The sequence below is a fragment of the Haemaphysalis longicornis genome, unplaced genomic scaffold, assembly GCF_048455015.1.
Source record: "Haemaphysalis longicornis isolate Haplotype H1 unplaced genomic scaffold, Haemaphysalis longicornis Haplotype H1 scaffold_12, whole genome shotgun sequence".
Classification (NCBI taxonomy): Eukaryota; Metazoa; Arthropoda; class Arachnida; order Ixodida; family Ixodidae; genus Haemaphysalis; species Haemaphysalis longicornis.
Genome location: NW_027526225.1, coordinates 32,033,749 through 32,059,117, shown reverse-complemented (window position 1 = coordinate 32,059,117; position 25,369 = coordinate 32,033,749). Strand labels below are relative to the sequence as shown.

Here is a 25,369-nt window from a genome sequence, read left to right as displayed (position 1 = left end):
ACAAGAACTTGAAAATTTCAACTTCTAGCAGTTTTACCCTAACAACTGCGGCCTTTGGCATCCCTCTGCGTTATTGTTTGGGTGAGGACTTATCCGCCGAACGACCTGGACACTAGAAGCGACGCTTCGCGTTGTATTGATTTCGGTGGGTGCAGGGACAAACTAATCAGTACGTTTCAAAGCATATCCTGCTATCTCAAGGCCACCAGGTGGTGCTGATACACCAAAGGCAGCAGAGGCTTGCCATAGACCCAGGAACAGTACGTGCGAACCGATTAGGATGACAGTAAAAAAAACATTTTCGAGAGAAAATTGTGTAAGTGGTTTCTAACATTTACGCTACATTTACTAAACACTGTGGCGCTCCAGCGCCGCTCAGCCTACATCGAACCCCAGGCGAGACGTATGCCGACCACAGGAGCCCCCGCCGTAGACGTGCACCAAGTATCGCGCCTGAGCAGGCGTAATGTGCAACACGGCTATCGTGTTCAATGGTTCATAAACACCACACCAAGAGAGTTGGTCACCCAGGTACCTCTTCTAGGAGAAATCATTGGTATTGCCATGAACCCTGGAGTGTGTTTTGATTAGTCATGTGTGCTGTTGCCACTGCGTGGCCGACCCTCGGCTATCTTATCTGTGTTCGAAGCGATCACAAGTTTGTTTGCGGAGCACAACTTGGCTCAAATAAACATTATTTCTACAGAAACTTCTCTTGATTCTTCACTGCGGGACAGTTTCATCACGTTTCTAATGACACTTCATTTTTGGTTTACTGCTTGCAGAACCCAGGTCGCGAAAAATGGTCTTGCTGGAGCGTCAGCGTCATCCTCGAAGTGGATGGGGTGTATGGAAAAAATCAGGAATTTAACCTCACACAGTTCGGGTCCATGTTCGTGGAGGAGTACCGAATCTCAGTGGAGCCGTACACCCGTGTAGGCATCCGTTTGAGACTGAGAACACCCAATTACAAGTACAGCCCGTGGACCCAGAAGTACAACGTCACCTCGGCAGAAGACGGTAACTTTATACTTATGGTGGGAGGGGAGACAACCGCTCGCTTAAGGTTGGAGAATTTTCCGGACAAAACAACTGCTGCGCTGCTAAACAAATATCATCAACAATGAGCCTTCAGGGACCCAGAATGACATTAGGGAGTTTTAGCATAGCGTTACCGTGTTTGCGTTACCATTTACCGCGTTAGCAGGAGTCCACTGCGCATGCGCGAGAGTTACCGTGAACGGTAACTTACCGGCACTGGCTTTACCATCGCCAGCGCGCTTCCTGAGCAGATGAAGTGTACCGTCGCGTATTGATTACAGCAAATGTAGTCCGCTCTACTCTTTATGCTTGGTACAGCCGATAAAATTAATCTTAGTTGATGCTGATTATTACGCTTTTTTTGTTAAATATAACTCAGGAAAGCACCAAACGGCATTTTTCTCAGACGGGCGACGAAAATGACCGTCCCTACTCGTGCTAAGCCTTCCCTGCCTCAAATAGTTCAGATACGTTTGTAGCTTGCAAAGTGCTTTTAGGCCTCGGACATCGTGCTGGGCTAGGTAGGCTAGGTTATTGAGTAATTACTACGACATATTTTACTCATTTCTTGCGTAAATATTTAGCGCGGGGGCGAATTCTATTGTACCTTGATGCTAACTCTACTCAGTAGATGGTGCCATCAACACGTTTTCTTTTTAAAGCTCTACAAGTGGTGGCTACAGTATTCTCAAAACAACTACAGTTAGTGTGAATGCTTCACCCGAAAAGTGAAATATTCAAGTTACTTTAAACAAATGCAAGTAGATATGAGCAGCAAAATTATGCGTGATTTACTTTGAGACTAATTCATCAGATGTCCCTACTTCGCCACGGCGGCGGGAATACGCAAACCGCAAACGGAGTGCTAAAACGTGCCCTACCGTTTTCATCGGTAAACGGAAACTCCGTCGTCCGGTAACACGGTAAACGGTTACGCGAACACGGTAACGATATGCTAAAATGGGCAAGCCCTGTTGCAGTCCAGCGGAGAAAGGAGCCGTTCAAAGGTTAATTTAAGGAAACGTCGCGCCTAAATAGGCAGAGCAAATACATGTAGCATCGCTCGTGTACTCCGCAGGACTGCAAGCGTGGGCCAGGGAACGCTGGCATTCAAAGGGGCCATGCAGACAAAACACAAGTTTAATTCATTCGAAACATTGCCTCGTTACAATCATACTGACTCCAATTTTAACGTAAACTTCGCTCAATTAAGCTACATAAACACATACATAACATACATGCATGCAAACATGCATGAATGTACATATGTACAGTCTTTTTCAACAGTTTTTTAGGCCAAGCCGGAAATGCGCCGGCCGCAGTCATTTAATGTACAAGGTTACATCACAAGCGAGGTTGAAAGTTTTTATGCCGGAAAGCTAGGGAAAACACCTTTCTTTCTTACTGTCATAATTTATTTTGTCATATTTAAAGGTAGTTACTTTTGAATTTTGTGGTCGGGAAGGCTTACTATTGGCCTAAAAAAATTCTACAAGGTTGTACATACGTACATGCATACTTTCATACATGTATACATAAACACATACGTGCATCCATACATGCCACGTACATACATACATACATACATGCATGCATGCATGCATACATACATACATACATACATACATACATACATACATACATACATACATACATACATACATACATACATACATACATACATACTTACAAGCAAACTTCGAACAAGGTAGAAACGACGATTGTTGCAACGTTTCATCAAAAATACTGGCCTTCGTCTGGGCCCTACTGAAGGCAGGTCTCAGCAAGTCCCTGACGAAGGCAAGTCTGTTGAAACATTGGGAACAATCGCTGTTTCTACCTTGTTCGAAGTTTTCTTGTGCTCTCTACCAACTTCCAAGTTTTATTGCTCCCTACATACATACATACATACATACATACATACATACATACATACATACATACATACATACATACATACATACATACATACATACATACATACATACATACATACATACATACATACATACATACATACATACATACATACATACGTACATACGTACATACATACATACGTGCGTACATACATACATACATACATACATACATACATACATACATACATACATACATACATACATACATACATACATACATACATACATACATACATACATACATACATACATACATACATGCATACATACATACATACATACGTACTGAAATTCTTGTGACGTACATTATTCCTGGGCTGGCTTGTGAAACAAAATCTGTGGAGTGGAGCTTCACATGTAGAATAAGTAGATTTTTTGTGTATTTCTGATAGACAGATCCCTCAAGACGGATTCTATTAAAATATATTATGATGCATTTTGATGGAATCTTGGAGACGTTTTTACGTAAATAAAGAAAGGAAATTAAGCAACGGTTTTCAATTTAGCACTACATGCTTCTTTAGTGACGCAATACAGGGAACACTGAAAAATGTTTGTGTTAACTGCATGTTAGCATTGAAGTGTGATGATGACTTGGAGGTAGAGGCACCGCTTCAATCGCATAGTCATGTTTCTTGGAGGTAGCACTGGTCAGCGGCCGTCAGTTGCGCAAGCAAGATTCTGCGATGTCCTATAAACCCCGCAAGCACGTGAATGGGTGTCGCCACTCCTTCATCTATTTTCCTATCTCTATAATGTATTTTTGTGTTACCGATGATATTGGTATGTTTTGTATTGGGGCCAAGCAACCTTTTAATCAACCAAACATGCATTTTGTCTCCGTGGTCCCCTTAGGAGAGCAGTTACGTTCACAAATGCGCGCTATGGGATCTTGGGAAATTGACAGTATGGTACCATGTTTGGGTCGGCGGTTTGAACGAGAGAAGTTCTTTTAAAACAAAGCTTTATATGGCTGGGTGAAAGAAAATTTCCCCGTTCCTGCGTACTCAGAAAATTGCTGGTACCACGCCCCTGCCATCTAGCCCCAACTTTGCTCGTTTTTATTAAACGTTTATTTCTCTCTCCACAAAAGTATGAGTTAAAAGGACATTAGAAAGGAGTTCGACGTAAGCGAAGAGGGTTCGGCTGGGTTTATCTCTCACACTGCGTAGCGCGCACGGAGCAAGCTGCTGCGTGAATTACAGTTCAAGCGATAACGGTGCGCGAGGGTGGTCTGGAGTGCGGTACGAGCAGCGTCAACGGTACAATGGAAAACACCATCCGCACGTTACTTCGGAATGGGTAGGCCATGCGTCAGACGTGCACACGAGCAGCAGGCGATTTCCAAACAGCGACGCAGCGAGCAGGAAGGGGAACCAAAGCAAATACCACAACCACCTGACGTATAACGAGAAAAATCCCGTGCCATCGCCACTAACATGAAATCTGGGGAGGAGTGAAGCACGCAGTGTACAAGTGTATTCAAAGACTGTAAGTCCCTCTCTTGCCTCGTGGCGCGCGTTGGTTGGGCGCCGGAGAAGCGCCGGAGGGAGGAGCAATCGCTCGCTTGCTGAGACGGTGGCGCCCTCTGTTGCGTTGAACCGGATTTAGGCAATTAAATAAGACATACTGGGCGTAAGTTGTCTTCGTCACACTCGCCGCCGCATGCTACGAAGTATGCTTTACAGAAGAAAATCTGGCGTTAGAAACCAATTTCGCGACAAAATTTGACAAATTCTTGTTGTTAAAGGAATAAATCCTGATAATTCCTGTTTTATGAATTATTTTAAATATTGTTAGTTTATTTTGAACCAGTCTTCCTCATTGTGCACTTGTTGTTTAGCCCCGTTTGACGACTTGATTTACCGTGATGACAGGAGACGACGACGAGAGGGGACGCCGACAGCCCGAGCCCCTAAGGCTGTCGACGTCGCCTGGCGCCTAGGGGCCCGAGCCCCAAATAATGAACCGCGCGTAGTAACACATCAGCATACACCGCCAGTACGTATCAGCTTCGCTGGTGTAACGGATGGTCTGGGCGCCTGGGCGCCCCTTTTTTTCATTTATTGGCCTATGTAGTCTTCTTTATCTCGCATACATTGAGCAAAGTTTGACATACAACGTTCACACTTTTGAAATGCTCGCATTGTCGGTATTACGAACTATTTCTTGGAACTTCATGATTGCGCAAACAGAGGAGTGTTGTTGCACGTTGTTTTAGGGCGAAGCTTTATAGGCAAGGCGAAAGGAAAACCTGGCATTAAAAAAAACTCATCCAGGGCAACCCCAGCTCATGCACCAGAAAAACCAGGTTGAAAAGGCCTTAGAAGTAAGGGGAAAGGGATTGGCTGGGTTTATAGATAACGAGGCTCCACTCTCGCATCTACAGGCTTTGGTAACTGGGAACGACGAATCGGAGAGAGCGAGCAATCCAAGCACAGCAGCGAGTGACTCTGGGAAGCACAACTGGAGCGACGATGGCCGGCAGGGGGGCAGCGGTGGTGTGGGCGGAGACGCATGTTGCAGCTCGGGTACACGAAAATTCCACACCGCTTTTTTGTGAACACGAATGCTCTCCTAAGAGGCCATGAAGACAAAATGCATGTTTGGTTTCCTAAAAATATTCTTTTGCCCTAATACAGAAATGCCGATGTAATCCGTTAGCCAAAAAATACAAAGTAGAGTATGGGTCCACCATCTCTGTGGCGTGGACGGGCGAATTTTTATTACGCATTGGTTTGTGCTGTAAGCCTACAATACCGTTTTCCTGTGGCTCTAAACAGGCTGGGCAGCTGCTGTAATTATCGGGGAAACACTTTTCAATACCGTCTCAAGTTTTAAAATGCCGTGATTAAAACAGGCGACTTTTTCTCTTTCTCCGTAGCTTTGTTCCTCAAGATACGCTCCGGCATTCTTGGGCGCGACCTTTCTCTTTGTACAGAGCCACAGTTCCCATAACTTACCTTGCAGATGGTATTTTCTCTTCTCTGAAGGGGCTTGACTAGGAAAACCTTTATTTACGTCTTTTTTGAGTGGTTGGGCGGCACTGCACCGGGGTCTTGTACCGCGTGCTACAGCTCCCCACGGGGTCAGCAAGGGTGGTATACGCTTGGTCCATGGTTCCGACGGCCTCTGCTTCTTTGGTTGCCCTCTGAATCACACCTATCTGGTCTTCGCAGCAGTCGCTGGCCAGCGGGGCCTCCCAATGCACCGACTTGGGTTTTTTTCTTTATTTTGAGGACACCCGTTGTGCTTTGGCGTTCCCATGTGGTGTGGTAGAGAGTGGGGTCTTTATTGCACAGTTGGCATGTGTCTCTATATTGAGCCGGGTACACCATTTTCCCCATGGGTTGCACGTTTCCGTTAGTATTGTGTCCTGTTCAATGTTCAGAAATTATCATTCTTTTCCTGCGAGATGATTTTGTGCACAATTGAATGACAAAAAAACAGCCTCTAAATCTAAACTTTTTTATGTTCTGTCCAGCTCCAGGCAATGTTTCAGACGTGCAGATAAAGAAGGCTGGAGCTCGGGAGGCACTGCTTTCGTGGAGCCCTCCACAGAAAGCAAACGGAATCCTTCGCGGCTACTTGGTCCTGTACAAGCCTTTGGCGCTCCGAATCCGGGATTGCCCCCAATACGAGCAGATTCAAACTGAAGTTCCTGTGGACGCTTCGCTCACTACCGTCAACCTGACAGCCCTCCGTCCCTACACCAAATATGAAGTCTCTGTAGCTGCCGAAACAATTCGGCGGGGACCTTCGGTTTCTAGGACGTTCCTCACAACTGCGGCCGGTGAGAATGCTTCCGCAACCCGCCTGAAAGTAATTCAAGTTGTATGGTATTTATTTATTTATTTATTTTTATTATTTTTATTTGTTTATTTATTGTACTGTACAGCACTATGCGGCGGTTCATGAGTGAAAGCCAACCGATATGATGGCCTGACTAGGACCGTAGAGCAGCTGCACGAGACACACAGCAACATCACTATAGTCCAAATTATACAAATAATATAAATAAAAGAACACAGATACTGCAATAAAGGGCTATTATCTAATGCATAGAAGGGTAGGCAGGGTATAAAACAACAGAAAACAGGTACGCTAGCATTTTTAGTACATGATTTGAAAAAAAAGCGCCAAAGGTCCCAAAAACAGCTACAGAGAGAGGTTCATGTTTTCCTACATTTCAGACTTGTGCACAACCCGCGAGACATAAAGAGTGTAAATACAAAATTCGGAAAGATCATATGCAAAAGAGAAACATAATATTCTTTTGCTTTAAAAGTACACGCATAGATGGTGATTCCTCTATAACGCGATTACATTTGTTAACAAGAAGATTATGAATCGGCCAAGTTAGAGTACTTTTCTGAGATGTGTCTCTATGTATGACAATATGTGCCCGCATACAATCGTTAGAATTCTTTAAAACACTTTCCCCCGAGGTAGGCATGGATCTTCCTCCATATTTTTTGTTTTGACCGTTGAGTTGAGGGTACCACAAACAGCGCCCTGGTGATGTGAGAGGCGAAGCGCAAAGTACAACGCGTTGAGCCTTTGGCAATTCTTAGCGATGACGTTGAAAAGTGGGACCTAGTCAATGTAGCAAAGACGCACTGGATCCGTTCCGGTATATCGGTTATAGAAAAACAATTATCAGTTTAAATTGTGCTGACAGTTAATGATTTAAGCGCCAGAAACACGAAGTGGGACCAGCACCGTCAATGCGTGGTGAGGTGACAACTGACATAAAACGGAAAATGTTCTTTAAGTTAAAAAACTTAAAAAGGGGTAATTTAACTCATACTATGGGTTGGCGGATAGCGCCACCTGACATATACTTAGCACAACCCATTGTGTTATTCTTATTTCAGATACTTTTCTCTAAAAAAGAGGCCACTTTAAAAAGTAAGCTCGATATAGGCGAAGGTAGAGACGCGAACCCAACGTAGCAGTGTAGCAGTAGTGAGGGCTTTTTATTTGGCTAACTTACAGGCACAGCATGTCGACTGCCTGGGCGAACAATTGTCGCTGCTCTTTCCCTTTAACGCTACTACATTCAGCCAAGTGGGGCTGGAAGGGAAAGGTGATGTATAGAGGCTAGACAGCTGAGTTTCCAGGCAGTACAAAATGCAATGGAGTAAATCACCATAGGCAGCGGGGCAGTTGGGACACGAGAGGTGGAATCGATAGCGAAAGAAAGATAGGCGAACATAGAGAACACATTTTGATGTACCGGAGAAGTTCAGACTCTGCTGCCGTGAGTAATAGGTGAGGGTGGGGTTCTATGCATTTATCCAGACCGCCTTTATGAACGGCGCCGGGTGAGCCTCCCACATAACTCCGAGGGCCCGGGCGAGGGAATCAACGGTGCCTGGCAAATATTATCGCAAGCGAGTTGATGCGCCAACATATTCCCATCAATTCTTTTATCCCTAGGGACACAAGAAAGTAAAGCGGTAGATGGCTCTAGTGCAGATACCGGTCTGTTGTCCTACAGTTGGTGTGCATGTGGTAGGGAGCGGTTCTGTATGTGCCGCAGAGCGATGTGGGATTCGGGTGAGACTGTGCACTCAGGGAGGGAGGGAAGAAAACGAGAGAGTAGATGGTACGTGCAACGACGAGAACATCCAGAGTCATTGCTTCTGGGCTATGGAACTAAGGACCGCGAGAGTGGGTTTCAGTTTCTCGAAGGTGGGGTGGTTCAGAACGTAGCCGCACGAACCACGATGAGCCACGAAGAAGGAGCCTGTGCAGGCGATTCTATGGGTTGCGAAAGAATCGGAATGCTGTTGCGCGGCCACATGGCGATGGCCTGCTACAGGGGACATGCTGGACCTAATAGGGAAGGTACAAAAGTTGAGAGGTGGAGTTTGGGTGGACAGAGACGGCAGAGACGGGTAGACGGGTGGGTAGTCGGGTGGGTAGAGTGATAGATACGGGAATGATTGGTATCTCTGCCTGAATCAGTAACCACGCACCCTGCAGATTTGAAAGACAAAAGAGAGCCGGGAAAGCTTGGCATCACAGTGTACGTTGAGGAAAGCGCCCAGGGAATGAAAAGGGCCCGTGGAAAATAGCTTGGAAGTATATAAAGGCGGGGATATTGAGGTTTCTTGGTCACTTCTAGAGTCTTACAGCTGTGGTATTAAAGGTGCTAAGCTGAGCATTAGTTAAGGGAATGTAAGAAATAGAGTACAAGCACTTGTTGAAGACAACTCGGCACGCATTGCCTTCGGAGATGTCCGAGCGCCGAGTGACCACAAGCTGAAGGGGGTGGGTTACCAATTGGCAGGTAGCCACAACTTGTTGCACGGATGATACATTCTTGTCTACATGCAAAAGGAAGCCAGAGACCTAGCATTTGCTGACGGTAGGAATGGCCCAGCCAGAACTAGAGGGAGCGGAGGATACTGCGGCGCGCTGGTATCAAAAACGGTTGAGTAGAAGCTAAGGTTTTTCAGGAGTTTGAAGAAAACAAAGCATTGTGTGCAGCCACATAAACAGGGCGGTGCCACCTAAGCGATCTCCAGTCGAGCTTATCTTTCGTCATGTAGATTGATTTGGGCCGAGCTCAGCCAGCTCAGGATTTTACGAATAGCACCGGGGATCGAGTACACGAATTAACATAATGACGTACCGCTTGCATCGCTTAGGGAGGGGTATTACGACCCCACTTGTTTAGACGACTAACGATGAGGCATCCTTCGTTGCGAGTACCCGGACTGTACGCGAACAGTCTAGACCCGATCAGGCGCTCAATTTTGTAATACATTGCTAACGTACGAAGTCTGTACACGGACTAGTCGCGTGGTATGCAAGGCTGGTAAATCGAGGGTACCCATTATTACCGAAGGGTGAGTGGCAAATTTGTGATCCCTTTACTCAAAAGGAACAACGTGTACTATTATCCCTTCCCGTCGCTGGGTCCATTACTGAAAAGTAGCGGATGACTGTATGTCTGTGTCTTAGTGTATGCACGTACACCCATCAGGTGTCGTCATCAGCTGCGGCGTTTTAGGTCGTCGGCTACTTCTGTACGCAAATCATACGTGCACTTTTTCTGCAGTTCCCGAAGCAGCACCGTCAAATTTTCACCACTCACGGGAGGTGGTCGGCTATGACACGCTGGGGTGGTCGCCGGTACCTTGCAACTCCACCAACGGGGCCAACCAGTCCTACCACCTGGAGCTCAAAAGCAATGACCCCTGGGACAGTAAAGAGCGCAAGACGAACCTTCGTTACACCCATTCCTATTACCAAGATCTCGTGCCATACACGCAGTACGAAGCCAAAGTGTTCGCCAAGAACGAAGCGGGACGCTCACCGAAGCACGCTTCGCTGAACTTCAGGACTCCGCCAGCAGGTGAGATGTGATTTTCTGCTGCCTTTTAAAGACGATAGTCGTTCTTGGGTTACGTAAACACAAAAATGAGTCTGCCAGTCTGTCTGTCTGTCTGTCTGTCTGTCTGTCTGTCTGTCTGTCTGTCTGTCTGTCTGTCTGTCTGTCTGTCTGTCTGTCTCTCTGTCTCTCTCTCTCTCTCTCTCTCTCTCTCTCTCTCTCTCTCTCTCTCTATCTGTCACTCCATTCAGCCATCCTTTTTCGCCTTCCGGCCAAAGGTTACAGGAATACTTTAGCGGGAGGTTTATACAGAACAACTTTCCGGAACCTCTATATCTGAAAACGCACTTGTAATTGTCGACATGTTTCGCGAAAAAGAAAACATCAGGCATCTATGAGGCAAAACATCAATACATCAGTGCATGGGCGTCGGCAGGACGTAATCTTGAGGGGGCAAACAGATTGCATCGTGGTAGGATGGGGGGTGGGGGAGGGGGTCGAGCGAGCTGTAGGCTTTATACGCAAAATTACACAGCTTTCAGATATACTGTAGAAAATGGGCGAAGCTATTTTCTATTCTTCAAGATTACCATTTCGAGTGTTCATTAACCCAGTAAGGCAACGAGAAGTGACCCTGTTAACGGTAAATTTCTTTTGAATACAACGATCGACAGCAGCGGTTTCTGAAACAATTGCCTTGCGTTGACCAAATAACGACGTTAAGGTTAAGGTTAACTGCACTCAAAATTCCAAGCTCTTGGTTATGTTTTTTCAGTATAGCCTGCCTAAAAAGACCGCAACATACAACATATGAAAGCTGAAATACGCTGCGGTGTAAGCGATCGTCAAAACACGGAGATTTTGAAACCGACTTAGAGAAGAGCGCGACCATTACGGCCAGGCTGAGGAGACGTTCCAGCCGGCCCATCGGCGAACGAGCGGCCGCACGTGGTCGGCCAGCCGGAACAAACCTGCGCGCAACTATAGTGCCTAGTATATTCTAGGCACTATAGCGCAACGCTTCGCCCTCTACGCAGCCCTGGCAGAAGGGCGCCCAGCGGAACTCGACCAGTTCTCTTGGCTAACCGTACGAAAAAGATCAGGGCCTGCCGCAGTGCCACTTCCGCTTAGTGGTTGCTAGCGCCATCCGCCGGCATGTACTGCGTCGCCTGCGGCGGACTCATTTTAAGCGTTTCTAACTAATGAACAGCGCATTTCACGAGGCTTCCAGTCATGTCCCATTTGGTTTGATGGTACTTATTATACGTTTAAGGGAGCCATGAAAAGAAAATACAACTTCGTGTAATTTGAAAGAACTAGGATTCAGCATCTCACTCCGCTCCATTACAGCCCCAAAAGATGTTTTTTAACGAAGAAAAAGCAAGAAGTATTTAAAAACTTTCAAATTTTGCGCCACAGTGACGTGTTATGAGCAAGAATGGCGTCATACGGGCCAACAATAAAACATAATTTTCAGTGCGTTAACTGCACGTTAGCATTCAAGTGACGCGGTCAAATGGAACTAGAGGCCTCATTACAGACGTCCAGTCATGTGTCGTCGCGACAGGTCAGTTAGGTGGCCGCCAATCGCATAAACAAGGTTCGGCGACGTTATAGAAAAGTTGCGGGAAATTGGCTAGGGGATCGCGACTGCTTCACACGTTTTCTCTAATATGCCGTTATTTGTTCGAATATTGCGATGATATTGGTATCATTGTTATCGGCACTAAGCAGTCTTTCTAATAAACCCAACTTGTATTTTGTCTTAATGGCTTCTTTAAAGTAAATTTGGCCGAGGTGAAATTTTAGTGCAGTTCGCCTTTAAATGATGTCGCGAAACGAGGTTACAGAAAATGACTACATGCTGACTATACAGTAACTTTTCCGTAAAGGCACCTAGCCCTTAACGAGAGAGAGAGAGAGAGAGAGAGAGAGAGAGAGAGAGAGAGAGAGAGAGAGAGAGAGAGAGAGGGGGGGGGGAGTTAATTAAAACAGACCCCTAGTGACGGAGAGTGTCCGGCCACCGGAGCGGTGCGGCGACATTCGTAGCCCGGGCTACGATGATACCCTTTTCACTGTGGCTCGCGCAATGCAAAGTTTCTTGTGAACGCTCTTCGCCCCTCCTTTTACATTCTTTCACAATGCATCGAAAGAATATCCCGCCCAGACAGACAGTTGTTGGGCATCGTCAAACAAAGCTACGGTTCGATAGCGAAATCACGCTAAAGGAGCGTTGGGTCGGGAGAAAAAGGTGATTTCTACAGGTTTTCTTCCCTCTAGGTCAGTTTCAGCTACTGTCTGTGTGCGCTTTTGTAGTTCTGTCCCTTTCATGGCAGTTTGGCTACTTTTGCATATTTTTTACTCATGGCTGTTTCCGCGTTGGATGGGTTTTAGAACACTTTTTTTCCAATTTGGATGGTTTTGTCTGCTTATGGTGGTATCAGCACACAGTGCAAGTCGGCAAAAGGCTGGCTTAGCTAGTAGCGGTGGGCATATATTACGCTATTTCTTTACAATTAGGTTGTCTACTACGATCGATTATAGGTTCGGTCTTGGTGCTGTTTATTTTAGTTCAGGTGGCTTTCTGTGCTTTAGGTATGTGTCTACTGTTAATCTGTAATATAACCTTTAATGCTTGCTCAAATGAAGGCTTCCTGGGAAACACATATACGCGACCCGGACAGCAGGTCGTCGCGGCGTATGATGGTCCTGTAGAAACCGCGACTAATGGTGGGGTAGGTCTTGTCGCAGATAGCAGAAGGCCCATCGGATAGCCATTGACACCTGCGTTCATTGACAATCGACGAGGAAGTTCATCTCCAAAGTTGAGATTTTCGAAATGGGAGTATTTACCAAGTCACCCAACGACCTTGGTCTTAAAATCTTACCTGTTCCCTCGGTGCGTTTGGGTTAGTGAATAGAAATACAAAATGCAGAAGTGCTTCCACTTTTCTCTTCGCCGGCCGGTACGCGCCCTCAGTCCGACAATTGACCACCTCCTCATTACGACTAACAGAAGAGGAGCACTGGGAGGCCCTCCTCCAACACATTGAGGCAGTTCTTGGGGGCGACTGGTAACAGCAGCTCCTTCCCCCAGCAAACGCAGAAGCCTTTATAGAAGGGCAAATAAAGATGTTTCTCTCTCTCTCTCTCTCTTCGCGTGCCGATGGAAGGAAGGCCAACTGAGGGATGGACCCGCTATGAGCATTCTTCTAGCGGTCCAGAGTGTTTGGCTGGTGACGGGGGAAGAATAAAGAAGGAAGGAAGGAAAGAAAACGTAATACGGGGCGCGTGGAAGAAACAAAAAAACGAAAAAATCTGCTCTACTTCACTGACTTCACGTGGCAAACGCTGATGTTAACAGGGACGGTGCCTGCCGTCTCCTAATCCCAAGGCTAAGCTTCATAAAACTTCCTAAAGTAGGCAGATCGATTCCCGTTGGCGCCCACTCGCCGGCTTTCGTGTGCCAACTATAGCTGACACTCATGCCGGGCAGCTTCTTCTTCCTGGGAGCGCACGACTTTACCCATTTTCCACACATTCTAGAAACGGCCGCCAAGTGCACTCGTCTATATATCCGTGCTCCTCCAACTAGCTGTTCAGAGCGCGCTCTCCAATAAACCGAGTTATCGCATCTTCTCCTTCGCTCCACCAACCTTCGCTTGGCGCGTTCCCTCACCCACGCCTTGGCACTGCTCACCTGCGCTTGCTCCCCTCTCCCCACTATGCTGCACGTGTGCTTGGCAATTGCTCTGCCGTCGCTAGGCTGCGCTGTGCCCTCTCCACATCTCTGCTCCCGCGCTACCACGCCTCATCGACACGCTTCTGCCGAATACGGCTTTGCTGTTAAAAAGAAAGAGCGGGGATGAAAAAGAAAAGGGCAGTCTGCATTCAACGAAGGTGTCACATAAGCTGGCGACCACCTGCCGTTGATTGATTGATTGTAGGGTTTAACGCGCCGACGCAACGTAGGCGATGAGGCGCGCCGTAGTGGAGGGCTCCGGATTAATTTTGACCACCTGGGGATCTTTAACATGCGCCGAAATCTCGCACACACGGGCGTTTTTGCTTTTCGCCCACCTGCCGTTCCTCTTTTAGCGGAGAAGACATTCATGGTCTGGCAACCATGGCAGAAGGGAGGAAAAAATCTTGGGGACGTCAGCCGGAACGCTACCGGCCGACGCAGTTGGCGTGCAATTATTTGCGGAACGTTGGCTTACGTGATAAGCTGTCCTACTGTCTCCAGGTTCTCTAAGGACCTACATTCTTATATGTCTGTAAAGGCTTCTACCGCTTTTATCCTCTACTCGCTTATTTTGTCCACCTGAGACGCATGTGCTGCTGGACATATAAACTCTCCATATCATCATTAATATGTTTTATTTTTTACGAATAGCGTATAACAAACAAAACTAAGATGGTGCAGGCTACCCTTTTCTACTAATGCACTCTTCATTCGTAGAACACCTAGCTTTCTGCTGTAAACGCGACTGGCCCATCACGCAACATTACATCTAGAAACGCACCTTTGGGTTAAGCAGACCGACATTTCGGTTAAATATGCTTTAACGAGTAAATGGTCAGAAACATAACGCTAAATAATTTATCCGGAAAGCATGTAGACCGGAGGATAACGGTCCAACTTTATGAGTCGTGTTAACGTATGGGTCACTGCGTGCTTGAAAAATAACGGGTAAAAAGAGTTCAATAACAATAAATTGCGAAAGAATCAACTCCGACTAGTCTCTTGCTCAAAAAGAGGTTGTGCCAAAAAAATTTTTGAATTGCAGACTCAAGCCGTACTATTGGTTGTAGTGATGTTTGCGTGCGAGGGATTATTTGAGGGGTCCTTCGGCTCAGGTGCAGCGGGAGCAGTTACAGAATCTTCGTATGTGGGATCATCGACCAACTTGGAAAGTGTACTCTTTATCAAGCTAAGGGCAACGTAAGGATAAGTATCACGTTTTATAGTTAGCTTGAGACGTGAAGGCTAGCTTTGCAGCGGCACCGGGCTTGTATAGAGCAGCTCCGCAATGCTCGCATACCTGAGCTCACTTTGCACACGGAGGCTTGTAAGTGCCTTAACAGGAATTTTCTCTTTTTTCTTCTTTTTGCCTTGCGAGGTTCACATTGAGGCCACGACTGACTTAGTTTAGAACCTCGCTAGTAATGGAGCTTGCGACACTGCGCTTGCTCAACGCCTGATCGCTGCTGCTGCTGAATTCACCCGTCACTTTCAGAGGGAGGGCTAAATGCCTCTTTTGCTTCTCGAACAAAATCCTCAAAGCTATTATATTATGTTTTCCATGTCAGCTAGGCGAGCTATATGGCCACAAGTAATCGCAAATTATGCGGTGAATATTTGCAATATAGGATGATACGTTTCCATTTGGCTCGTGTTCAATGGAAATCTCTTCTTGATCTATTCATCTCATCTGCCCATCTAGATCAAGAATTTTCCCGGTCGTAGTTAGCACACGACCGAAATAATTGGAGATTCAGCCTTCTTTGCCCTACAGTGTGCTTAGAGAAGATAATGATGATGATGAATTGAAATATTCAAGTTGTGGCGCCATTCCTATGGGAACTTTATTTAAATTGACTTTCAAGAATTGTATGGTGGAGTTTTGGCGGAAAAGGCATTAAACGTATGACAGGGCTTCAAGAACACAACTACACATGAACAGCAGGTGAGCCCTCTTGGAAGCATGAGCAGGTCTTCCCGAATTGTTTTGTAGGATCATTTTCTTGATCACTCCTTAAGACAGTCCCGAAGCAAGCAGGCTCTTCCTTTCCTTCCCATGTATTTTAAAAACGCTTCGCAAGAAAGCTTCTCATATGTTCTTCTTCAACTTATTAAAGTGGCCGTACCCTCAGAGAGGGGGGAGGGATTTGCCAAGACTTGTAAGCGGCGGCTACTTCGCCAAGTACTAAAATGATAAATATGGGAGTAAAAAAATAGTCGTGACTTAGCTCGGCTATGCCAGGATATCCGTGGCGTGAGCTAAGATTCAGGAATCCAGTCCAATCCACTCCAACCCAGTCCAATCCACTCCAATCGAGTCCAGTCCAGTCACTCCTCCTCGCGCATGCTCAGCATGGCTCTCGAGGAGCCACGTGAAACGGCTATCGAGCGGCTCCGGCGCAGCGTCAGACTTGGATACTGCGCAGTGGAGGCGCACAGGTAGGCACGCGCCGACGCAAGTGCGTCTGCCGCGGCTATGATGTCACTCCTCTGGAGTGCGCAGACCGGCGAACCTGCAGACTTAATTCTCTACACTCCTGTATTCCAATTGGATTGAATTGCCAGTCCAATCCAATACAATACTTTTTAATTCAATCCAATCCAGTTCAATCCTGTACTATACAATACAATCCACTCCAATCCAATCCGATCTAATCCGGTCCAATCCAATGCTCCTCGCGTTGCGCAGCACTGCCCTTCAATGTTCACGCGAAACTGCTCAACCTCGGCCAGTGTAGTTTACGCTACAATGAGTAACCTGATTTTCTCCGCGGGTACGGGGAAGACAAAATGAAATGATTGTTTCACGTCTCTGAAATTCGTATCGTTCACTTCTGTTCACTTTGTCGTTGACGTCTTGGGACAGATCTTTCGCTTATCTCTTAAAAGCCATCAGAGTTCATGATGAGCTAGCTTCGGAAAGCAAGAAAGTCTTCTGAAAGTCGCACCAAAAGCAAATTCCCGTTGGGCAAATGAATTCGGCTCATTTTGATCCGTACCACAGCAGGATGTAGCTCACTTTCGATACGAACAATGAGCTGCGTACGCATTATCAGGGTGTTATCTCACCAATTTTCTTGCCACCTCTTTTCTAGGGGAAAGTTGCGAGTTTGTCTTGTCCCTGCAGTTTTATCTGACTTTGTTTCGGTTTGTGTATTTGGCTCTTTTTGAAAAAAAAACGCTTTATTTTATACCGTCAACAATCGATATGTCGCACTTTTCATACAGTAGTTCCGAAAATAGGATTTCCCGTTCAAAATTCGTAGTAAAAGTGAGTGATTGAAATGCAATATTGAAACCAAATAGGTACGTTATCGGTTATAACGAAAAGGGATATGCCGTATTTAGCTTGTCGTAATCTCATAACAACCCGCCCCGGTGGCTCAGTGGCTAAGGCGTTGCGCTGCTGAGCACGAGGTCGCGGGTTCGATTCCCGGCAGCGGCGGCCGCTTTTCTGATGGAGGCGAAAAGCAAAAACGCCCGTGTGTACGAGATTTCGGCGCACGTTAAAGATCCAAAGGCGGTCAAAATTAATCCGGAGCCCTCCACTACGGCGGGCCTCATCGCCTACGTTGCGTCGGCGCGTTAAACCCTACAATCAGAATAAATCAGAATCTCATAACAGCTTGTGTAGATAATTTTAAAGGGAAGTGAACATTGACATGGCGTAAAGATAGCTTCTGACATATTCCCTGTTTCGACTAACACGACGACCACAGGTATTTCTCTATCCGTACGCGCCTCGAACGCGATGCTTGCTCGCCCACTGTTGCAGCTGCCGCAATAAAATTTGGCCTCTGTGCAGTAACCATCTAGACATCCTGGTGGGGAGTGATTACAAGTTTATAGCGCAGTGATTACATGGAGTGGTGCAACCGATACATTTGTGTATTCACGGGACGTTCTGCAGGGTTTGACACTGCTCAATTCAAGACCCAACTCGCACTTTCTTGCCCTCTCGGCATACTCTCGCTAAGCAGGCGAGTGGTTATGCGAATGTTCAGGCGTTGCCAAGCAACGAAGAAGATGGCCCGACATTTTTTTTAGTTCATGATGGCTTATTTAGTCAACATGACAGGTTTTCCTTATGAGGCTAAGCTCACGCTCGTGTGCTAAAAATATCGTAAAACACCTCAAACAATCTTTTATGGCACAGAGAGCGATCATGCTTTTTCTTTAAATGTAACCTGCCCAAACGGTCCCAGTTTCAGTTAGGTTTCGGTTTCACAACTTTTGTTATTTCCGGCGGCGTTAGAATACAATCAGGTTAATATACGGACGAGGGTACCAAAGTAAAAATACTGCAATGGGATTCTCGCTTATTTATTCATCATCATCAACAACACCAGCCTAGTCAGGTCCACTGCACGTAGAGGGCTTCTCTAATTCACTTTCAACCACTCCTGTCCTAAGCCCCTCTAGTCTACTGTTGGCGACCTAATTTCTCCTATTTCATCCCTCAATCGTGTTATCGACCTTCCCCTTCTTCTAGACCCATCTTTGGGTATCCAATCTGTCACCATAATTGTCCACCGGTTGTCGGCTCGACTCACTACATGGCCAGCCAAAGTGCTCTTCTTTTTCTTTACTTCAACTATTATATCTTCTACTCTAGTTTGTTTCCTGATCCAGGATGCTCGTTTCTTGTCCATAAGTGTCACACCTAACATTATTCGTTCCACGCACTCCTGAGCCGATCTAAGTTTGCTCTCCAGTTGTTAAATATGGCGCCAAGTCTCATCTCCGTATAAGTCATCACCGGCAGTGTGCACTACTTGTAGATATGTTTTAGTGATATTGGTAGCTTAGTCTTCATTATTTCAAATTGCACTTGCCGAGTGCTCCCCAACTAATACTCATTCTGCGCCGCATTTCTCTCTAGTGGTTGAAATCGACACGAACTATCTGTCCGAAGTAGCTGTATTTTGTTACTTCTTCTAGCGTTTTGCTTCCTAATCTCGAGAGGACGTTTTTCGCATGCTTATTCCTCGTTATTGAGATTTATTCACATTTATTTTTGTCTCCAGTACTGTGCTTTTCTGTTGCATAAAGCATTTTTTAGGTGTTCTGCAGTCTCACTCAGCAAGACTATGTCGTCTGCCAACCTCAAATGATTCAAGTATTATCCCTTTATTCTTAATCCTGTGTTTCCCCAGTCAACCTTTCTGAATAACCCCTCCACACATGCTGTTGTTACGCCCCCGATACAGGTACAGCGTCGCGCTAGCAACTAGGTGGGTCCACACGGAGTTGATGGGAATATAGAAAACACAGGTTTGGCTGTAGAAACAATTTATTAACAACGAAGTTGGGCTGTTGCCTACGCGTTAACTCGGCGAGATGATATGACTCGTAAGCTGGCGCTGGATATCGGGGACAGGGCCTCTCGTTCTGAGGCCGGGGTGCACGGGGTGCGCTTGCTATGTAGTTTTGGGAAGGTCGGGACTCTCGTTCCGGGGCGTGGTGGTATCCAAAGCATGATGCAGGATCGTGTGGTGGTTCTGCTGCGAGCTCGGGGTATGCGTAGATAGGTACGAGAGAGGACCGTCATCTCGACCTCGGCCGGGATGCGGGAGAGCGCTCTCGGATGGTTTCTATGGCGGCTCCGACGACGGATAGTGGCGAGAGTCGTCAGGGGGTGTGCGGGGCTTATTACCCCTCCTCTGTTGCGTGGAGGGAAGGCAGAGCGGGGTACTGTTTCGTCGTTGGGCGCTCAGCGCGCATACGCGACGCCTCCAGCGGGAACCTTGCGGTCAGAATGGGAATGTCGCCCAAGGACGGTCATTGCAGAAACGCGAGATGGCACGCGCATCGGCTCTTTCGTATTTCGGTACACGCCGAAAACTGCCGGTATAAATCTCCGAATGTCACAGTGTAAACAGTTTTGGTGAGATGGTATCACCATGCTTTACTCCCTTTGGGATTTGGACTTTACCACTTTGATTGTGATCCTGCCTGTACATTCCTTATATATGCCGTCTGCAAATCTTATGCAAGTTTCCTCCATTACCTAGTTTGTAGTGCTTTTAGCACGGCTGCGGCGTGTACTGAGTCAAACGCTTTCCCATAGTCTATGAATGTCATGCAAAGGGGTTTAGATTATTCTGCGGATTTTTCTATCCCTCTATTGACAACATGGATGCGATCCATGTTTGAGTACCCTTTCCAATACGCAGCCTCCTCTCTGGGTTGTTCAAATTCCAGGCTGTCACCTATGCGGCTAATTTTAACTTTGGTAAGCGGCTTTACTACAGACTCATACAGACTTTTCGAAAATATAAAAAAATCAGTAAACACAGCAAACATGAAAGACGTCCAGTTCGAATTTATAATTCTACTGGATGACAATGTGAAGAACACTGTACCTTTACTATTTCCAGTTCCTCCTGCTCCAACAGAGCTGGATGCAGCCCAACAGTCCGAAGACACCGTCACTTTGTCTTGGAGGGCCCCCTATCCTCCGTACGGTGTCCTAATCCACTACCAGTTGTACTACAAATCAACAAAAGGAAGCCGATACACAGAACGAGTCATCGAGCCCGCCCACTGCAGCAGGAGTGAATTGAAGCATTGCTACACGGTGAATGGCCTCGAACCCAACCAACTCTACTTCTTTAAGGTGAGCATAAAGGGTGAATTCCTCTTGCCTCAACTACTGCTCTATCCTGCTACACCGCAGTTTCAACTTGAGCAACCGCTTTGCATTATGCAATATTGTTTTCTCTTTATTAACACAAGAGTAAGCAAGCGGATTGCTTCTCCCTAGCAGCGGTAAATAACCTGTTTATAGCGGCAGATAGAATTGCTATAGGACAAGGGCTGCTAAGAATGTTTTGGTTCAGAGAGGCCGCCACTGGAATTTGAACATCGCTACGATTAATACCCTAGTTACACGGGCACACTTATCATGGTTAAGCAAACCGCGATCAGACAGAACCGCAGTTTTCTCAGCAGCGTTACACGGCAGACGAGACTGCGGTTATCCCGCTAACCATGGTTAACACAAACCCAGCTTGGCCACCTCAGTTCGGTCACGCTAACCGCTCTTGCATACCGGAAGGCGTCCCCGAGCCGAGCTCCATCGTCTCCGTCTTGCCAGTGGTAGCGTGATGAAGCGAGCGGCCAGCAAGTGTTGCTGCCTTGAAGATGACGGCAAGAACCCGAAGGCAAACTTAACTGGTTTACTGCATGGCGAGAAATGAGCCGAAGCAAGACAGGAACAATGCCCCGACGGGCGAGATTACAGTATAGGACCCGAGCACAGTGACAGCATTGATTCACTGCTCCAACAGAAATGAACTTCTGCGCTTTTGGGCGTCGTATTTATACCCATAGCGCTAACTGGCAAACAAGCCTTCCCTCTGGTTTTTGCACACGACGAGACAAGGTACAGACACACGCAAGGCTCTTTCCAGAGTTGGTGAGGGGTCCGTATTACTGGCGCACGCTGCGTCCGAGAGAGGCGAGATAGGTGTAACATTAAGGGACATGTAGAATCACGCAAACAGCAAGGCGTGAGCGATCCGGCCTTTCCCAGGAGCGTTGCGGCGTGTTGGGATCCGATGTTTGTTGCGGTAAGCCTGAATTTATGGAAATACAGAATAATAACGAATCAGGATGGGACGACAGGATAAGACACACCACACACAATGATTTGATGAAGCCTGAGTCACCGGCACAGAGGCGGCCACTCGAAAGGCGCGCGTAGTGGAGGCTCCACCACAAAGCAGCAAAGCGCTGCACGAAGATTGAAGCACAGTGGCGTGCTGATTCGTAACACCGCAGGCGCCGCAGCAACAGTGTTCAAAATCGCAGAAGTCAGTTCGGACACTAGTGGCCGCACAGCAGCGAAGACGAAAAAAAAAATCACCTGGCGTGCGGAGTATACGCGGGCACCCCAAAGCTGTTTCGAACAGGATCTTACGCTCTTTGCGTCACTCTCGCAGCCAGCGCGAATTCCCTTGACAACGACTGAAGCGAAAGCAGCGGCTCGTTTCCCGATCCACCAGATCAAATGTGACAATAGCACTGCTACATTTGCAAATTATGCGCGTCGTTCGCCGAAAAATGGATAAAGAGAGAAATCATGACGCGTTTTCAGCCCTCGGAAACGATTATTAGCGCACGTCGGACGTGTCTTCGAACACGCCGGCGCGCCTGCCCGCACGGCCATGGCAGTGGCTCCAACCGGCCCAGACCACGACAGCAACAGGTTTTCGCCGCTATTCGAAGTCAATCTGTTCGCGAAAGAGGAGACCTCCAGTTGGATTTTTGATGCATAAATTATGCCTCGTAGTGGGGCGTAATTTTTATTTATAAACAAAATGGTGGCCGTATTTCTCATCACGTTGAACAAAAAATAGAGTTTAGGGAAACACAGGTTATCACGCCAACACCCAGCTACGCGGTGGGGTTGTTGACACTTTTAGGAAGATGTTCATTGGCAATGAATCGGACAAAAGTTTAATGTACGATAGCATTGTTGGCTTCATTGCAGAATTGGGCAAAATCAGGACGTGAGGATGCAAATGGAAGCTTCGGTTTTGTTAGTCGATTTTGGTTGTCGACTTTGCCATAATAAATGAATGAAAAATATTGAAACCTTTTTCCGCAAATGTAAGAAATATAAAATTGACAAGACAAAGCCCAGTGGTTAAACAAAAAATGATATTGACTTTATCCTAAATGCTAAGCCAAAGTTTCAATAACATTGAGGTACTTGGGAAGGCCAATGATTACTTGGGAAAGCCAAGTGCACAGATTATAAAGAGATAAGGGTCAAAATATAGAGGGTTCTTAACTGGAAAGAATAAAACTTATAGTAGGAGAGAAAGAAATTTTCAACTCAATCAAAGAAAGAGAATCAGAATTTAAAATAACGTTTCAGAAAACGTTCGGAGTCTTCTCAGTAGACGAAGAAGATACCGTGGATGTGTCGAAGGGCAGCCTGACGAAGATCACCCCAGAGTGGCGCTGGCTGCGAGAGGGGAAAATTTATTCAAGAAACAAGCAAACTGTCTCAGAAAAAAATGCCCGCATTGAACACCGCAAAACTACTGCAGCAGGAACTGCCCAAGAGCGAGTAGATGGGGCGGAGTTAACTTATCCAATTGAGTAGAATAAACTGCAAACACTCAAGCAAATAACAGGACACAAAATTGCCGTGGTGTTGGTTGTATCTAAGAAAGCTTAAGTTGGATCAACGAGTCGTGTAGCAAAGAATTATAGCGTTAGCTCTCATGCATAAAAAAACTGTGGAATTAACTAGGCAAGGAACTCGCGTCGAAGGCATTTTGGGTAAAAGTAAACATCAAAGGTGGGCCTGGTGGGCCATTCGCTTAACGCAATGGACAACAAGAGACGACAACCGCATTTGGGGACGACCAAAGACCTTATGAAGAAATGAATTGCAAAAATTTGGGACACAGTGTGAACTCGACAATCTCTTGACAGAAGTGGTTGCAAATGTCCGGGAGAGGCTTTTGCCCTGCAGTGGAAACAAATGGGCTGTGGATGATAATGATTACAAGTTTAAGAATACAGCTTACCTTCGAGGTGCGGTTTTTATAACGCTGGCGTTATTAGGCTCATTTTCTGATTTTTCTGTGGAACCTAGCCGTTCTTTATCAGTTGTGCTCATGAAGCGTCCGTGGAAATGCGTCATAGCTAGAACCCGGGACTAGAGCACAGAATTCATAGCAGAACCCAGGGCTAGTGTAGCCAGATACCTTGGCTTGTCGGAATCTGGAGTAAAGAACAGTAGGTAGTGGCTTGTGATTGATGATTGATTGTAGGGTTTAATACGCCGACGCAACGCAGGCGATGAGGCGCGCCGTAGTGGAGGGCCCCGGATTAATTTTGACCACCTGGTGTTTTTTAACGTGGCCCGAAATCTTGTGCACACGGGCGTTTTTGCTTTAAGCCTCCGTCATAAAAGCGGTCGCCAGGGCCGGGAATCGAACCCACGACCTCGTGCTCAGCAGTGCAACGCCTTAGCCACTGAGCCACCGCGGTGGGTGGTACTGGATTGTGGAACGAAAGACAATAACAATACATCGGAGTCGAACGCAAAGATACGTGATTGCAGCAGGTGCCGCCCCTTTACAGTGAAGTTCGTTCTACGCCTTGTTGGTAGTCGCAACGCCCCCACCACACCAAAGCGCCCGTCCCGCGGAAAATATTTCCGGCGCCAACGTTGTGTCACCTAGCTAAAAATGCTGGCATAATTTAAACGCCAGGCTCTCAAACTTCAAGGAAGACCTAGATTATGACCAGAAATAAACTACCGTGTCAATTGCTGTGACTTCAGAAACCTTATACATGCAAGCACGAAAGAAGTGAAATTGGAGCCATCCTCGTGTCGATCCACCTTCATAAAACAGTCCATCATAAAACACTCTCAAAGGCCATTAGGCAGTTGGCTGCACGCAGAGTACCAAAAGGCCTGAAAATGATTCTTCAATCTGCGATGATGAAAGTTCACACCACGCTACACTAGTACACGTGGGTCTGGAAGCGACCAACGCAGCACACCAAGATGCATGCGCGTGAACGGAAATACCAAGCTCCCAGCGACCACGACTACCAAATTCCCTTCTCAAAAGTATGACGAACGTTTTCTTATCCTACTCCTAAGAACACCATCCTTCTCAGTGCCACACAGAGATGTCAACGTCGAAGCATCCCAAACCCTGCGCTGGATGAAAACCAGCGCGTAAACCCGCGAATATGATTTGGCGAAAACGCTTGGCAGGCAATGTCCAATGTTAACTTCAAGCTGTGCTGAGATACAAGGAAACGTAAACCCTGTTCCACGCCACCTGCTCGTCTTCAAGGATATTTCCAGCGAAGAAAAACTCAAACATTACAAAATTCACTTCTATCGGGACATGGGAGGCAGCTTTGACGAGATCGTTACCCAAATATCAGCGTGAGATGAATAAAAGGGCAAGGGGAGGACCGGCTGCATCTGAGGCCCTGGACTTTGGGTTCCACTCTTGGGCTCAACCAGCTGTTTGTCCGACCTTCCCAAATCTTGACTATATTTTACACAACAAAGCTCTTCTGTCAATCTCCATCTGTCTTAGAAATAAAACCACAAGGTTCATTATGGACACGACGCTACAGAATAAGCGCTATGAAACACTGGCACTGATGTTTTCTCGCTCAAACGGACCAACACTCCACAGCCGCAACCTTTCACGCCCCACATTTTAAGCAACAAAAGCGCAGACGGCCTCTGCCTTCCCTTGCAAACAGGCAGGTATGCCTTGCCTTTTCTGCGCAGCGGCGTTTACAAGCCGTTGAGGATGGTCT

General features: G+C 46.7%; 1 protein-coding gene across 3 annotated transcripts in view; it reads left to right on the top strand.

Moving 5' to 3' along the window:
• Positions 1–25,369, top strand: part of LOC144162552 (receptor-type tyrosine-protein phosphatase T-like) — a 616,771-nt gene that overhangs the window by 518,617 nt on the left and 72,785 nt on the right. For 2 of the 3 annotated variants that reach the window (XM_077693138.1, XM_077693137.1), the window contains exons 15-18: positions 786–1,020; positions 6,448–6,756; positions 10,036–10,332; positions 20,434–20,672. In XM_077693138.1, the coding sequence (XP_077549264.1) occupies positions 786–1,020; positions 6,448–6,756; positions 10,036–10,332; positions 20,434–20,672 (1,080 nt within the window). The remainder of the gene's footprint in view (positions 1–785; positions 1,021–6,447; positions 6,757–10,035; positions 10,333–20,433; positions 20,673–25,369) is intronic. The other variant, XM_077693139.1, reaches the window with a different exon arrangement.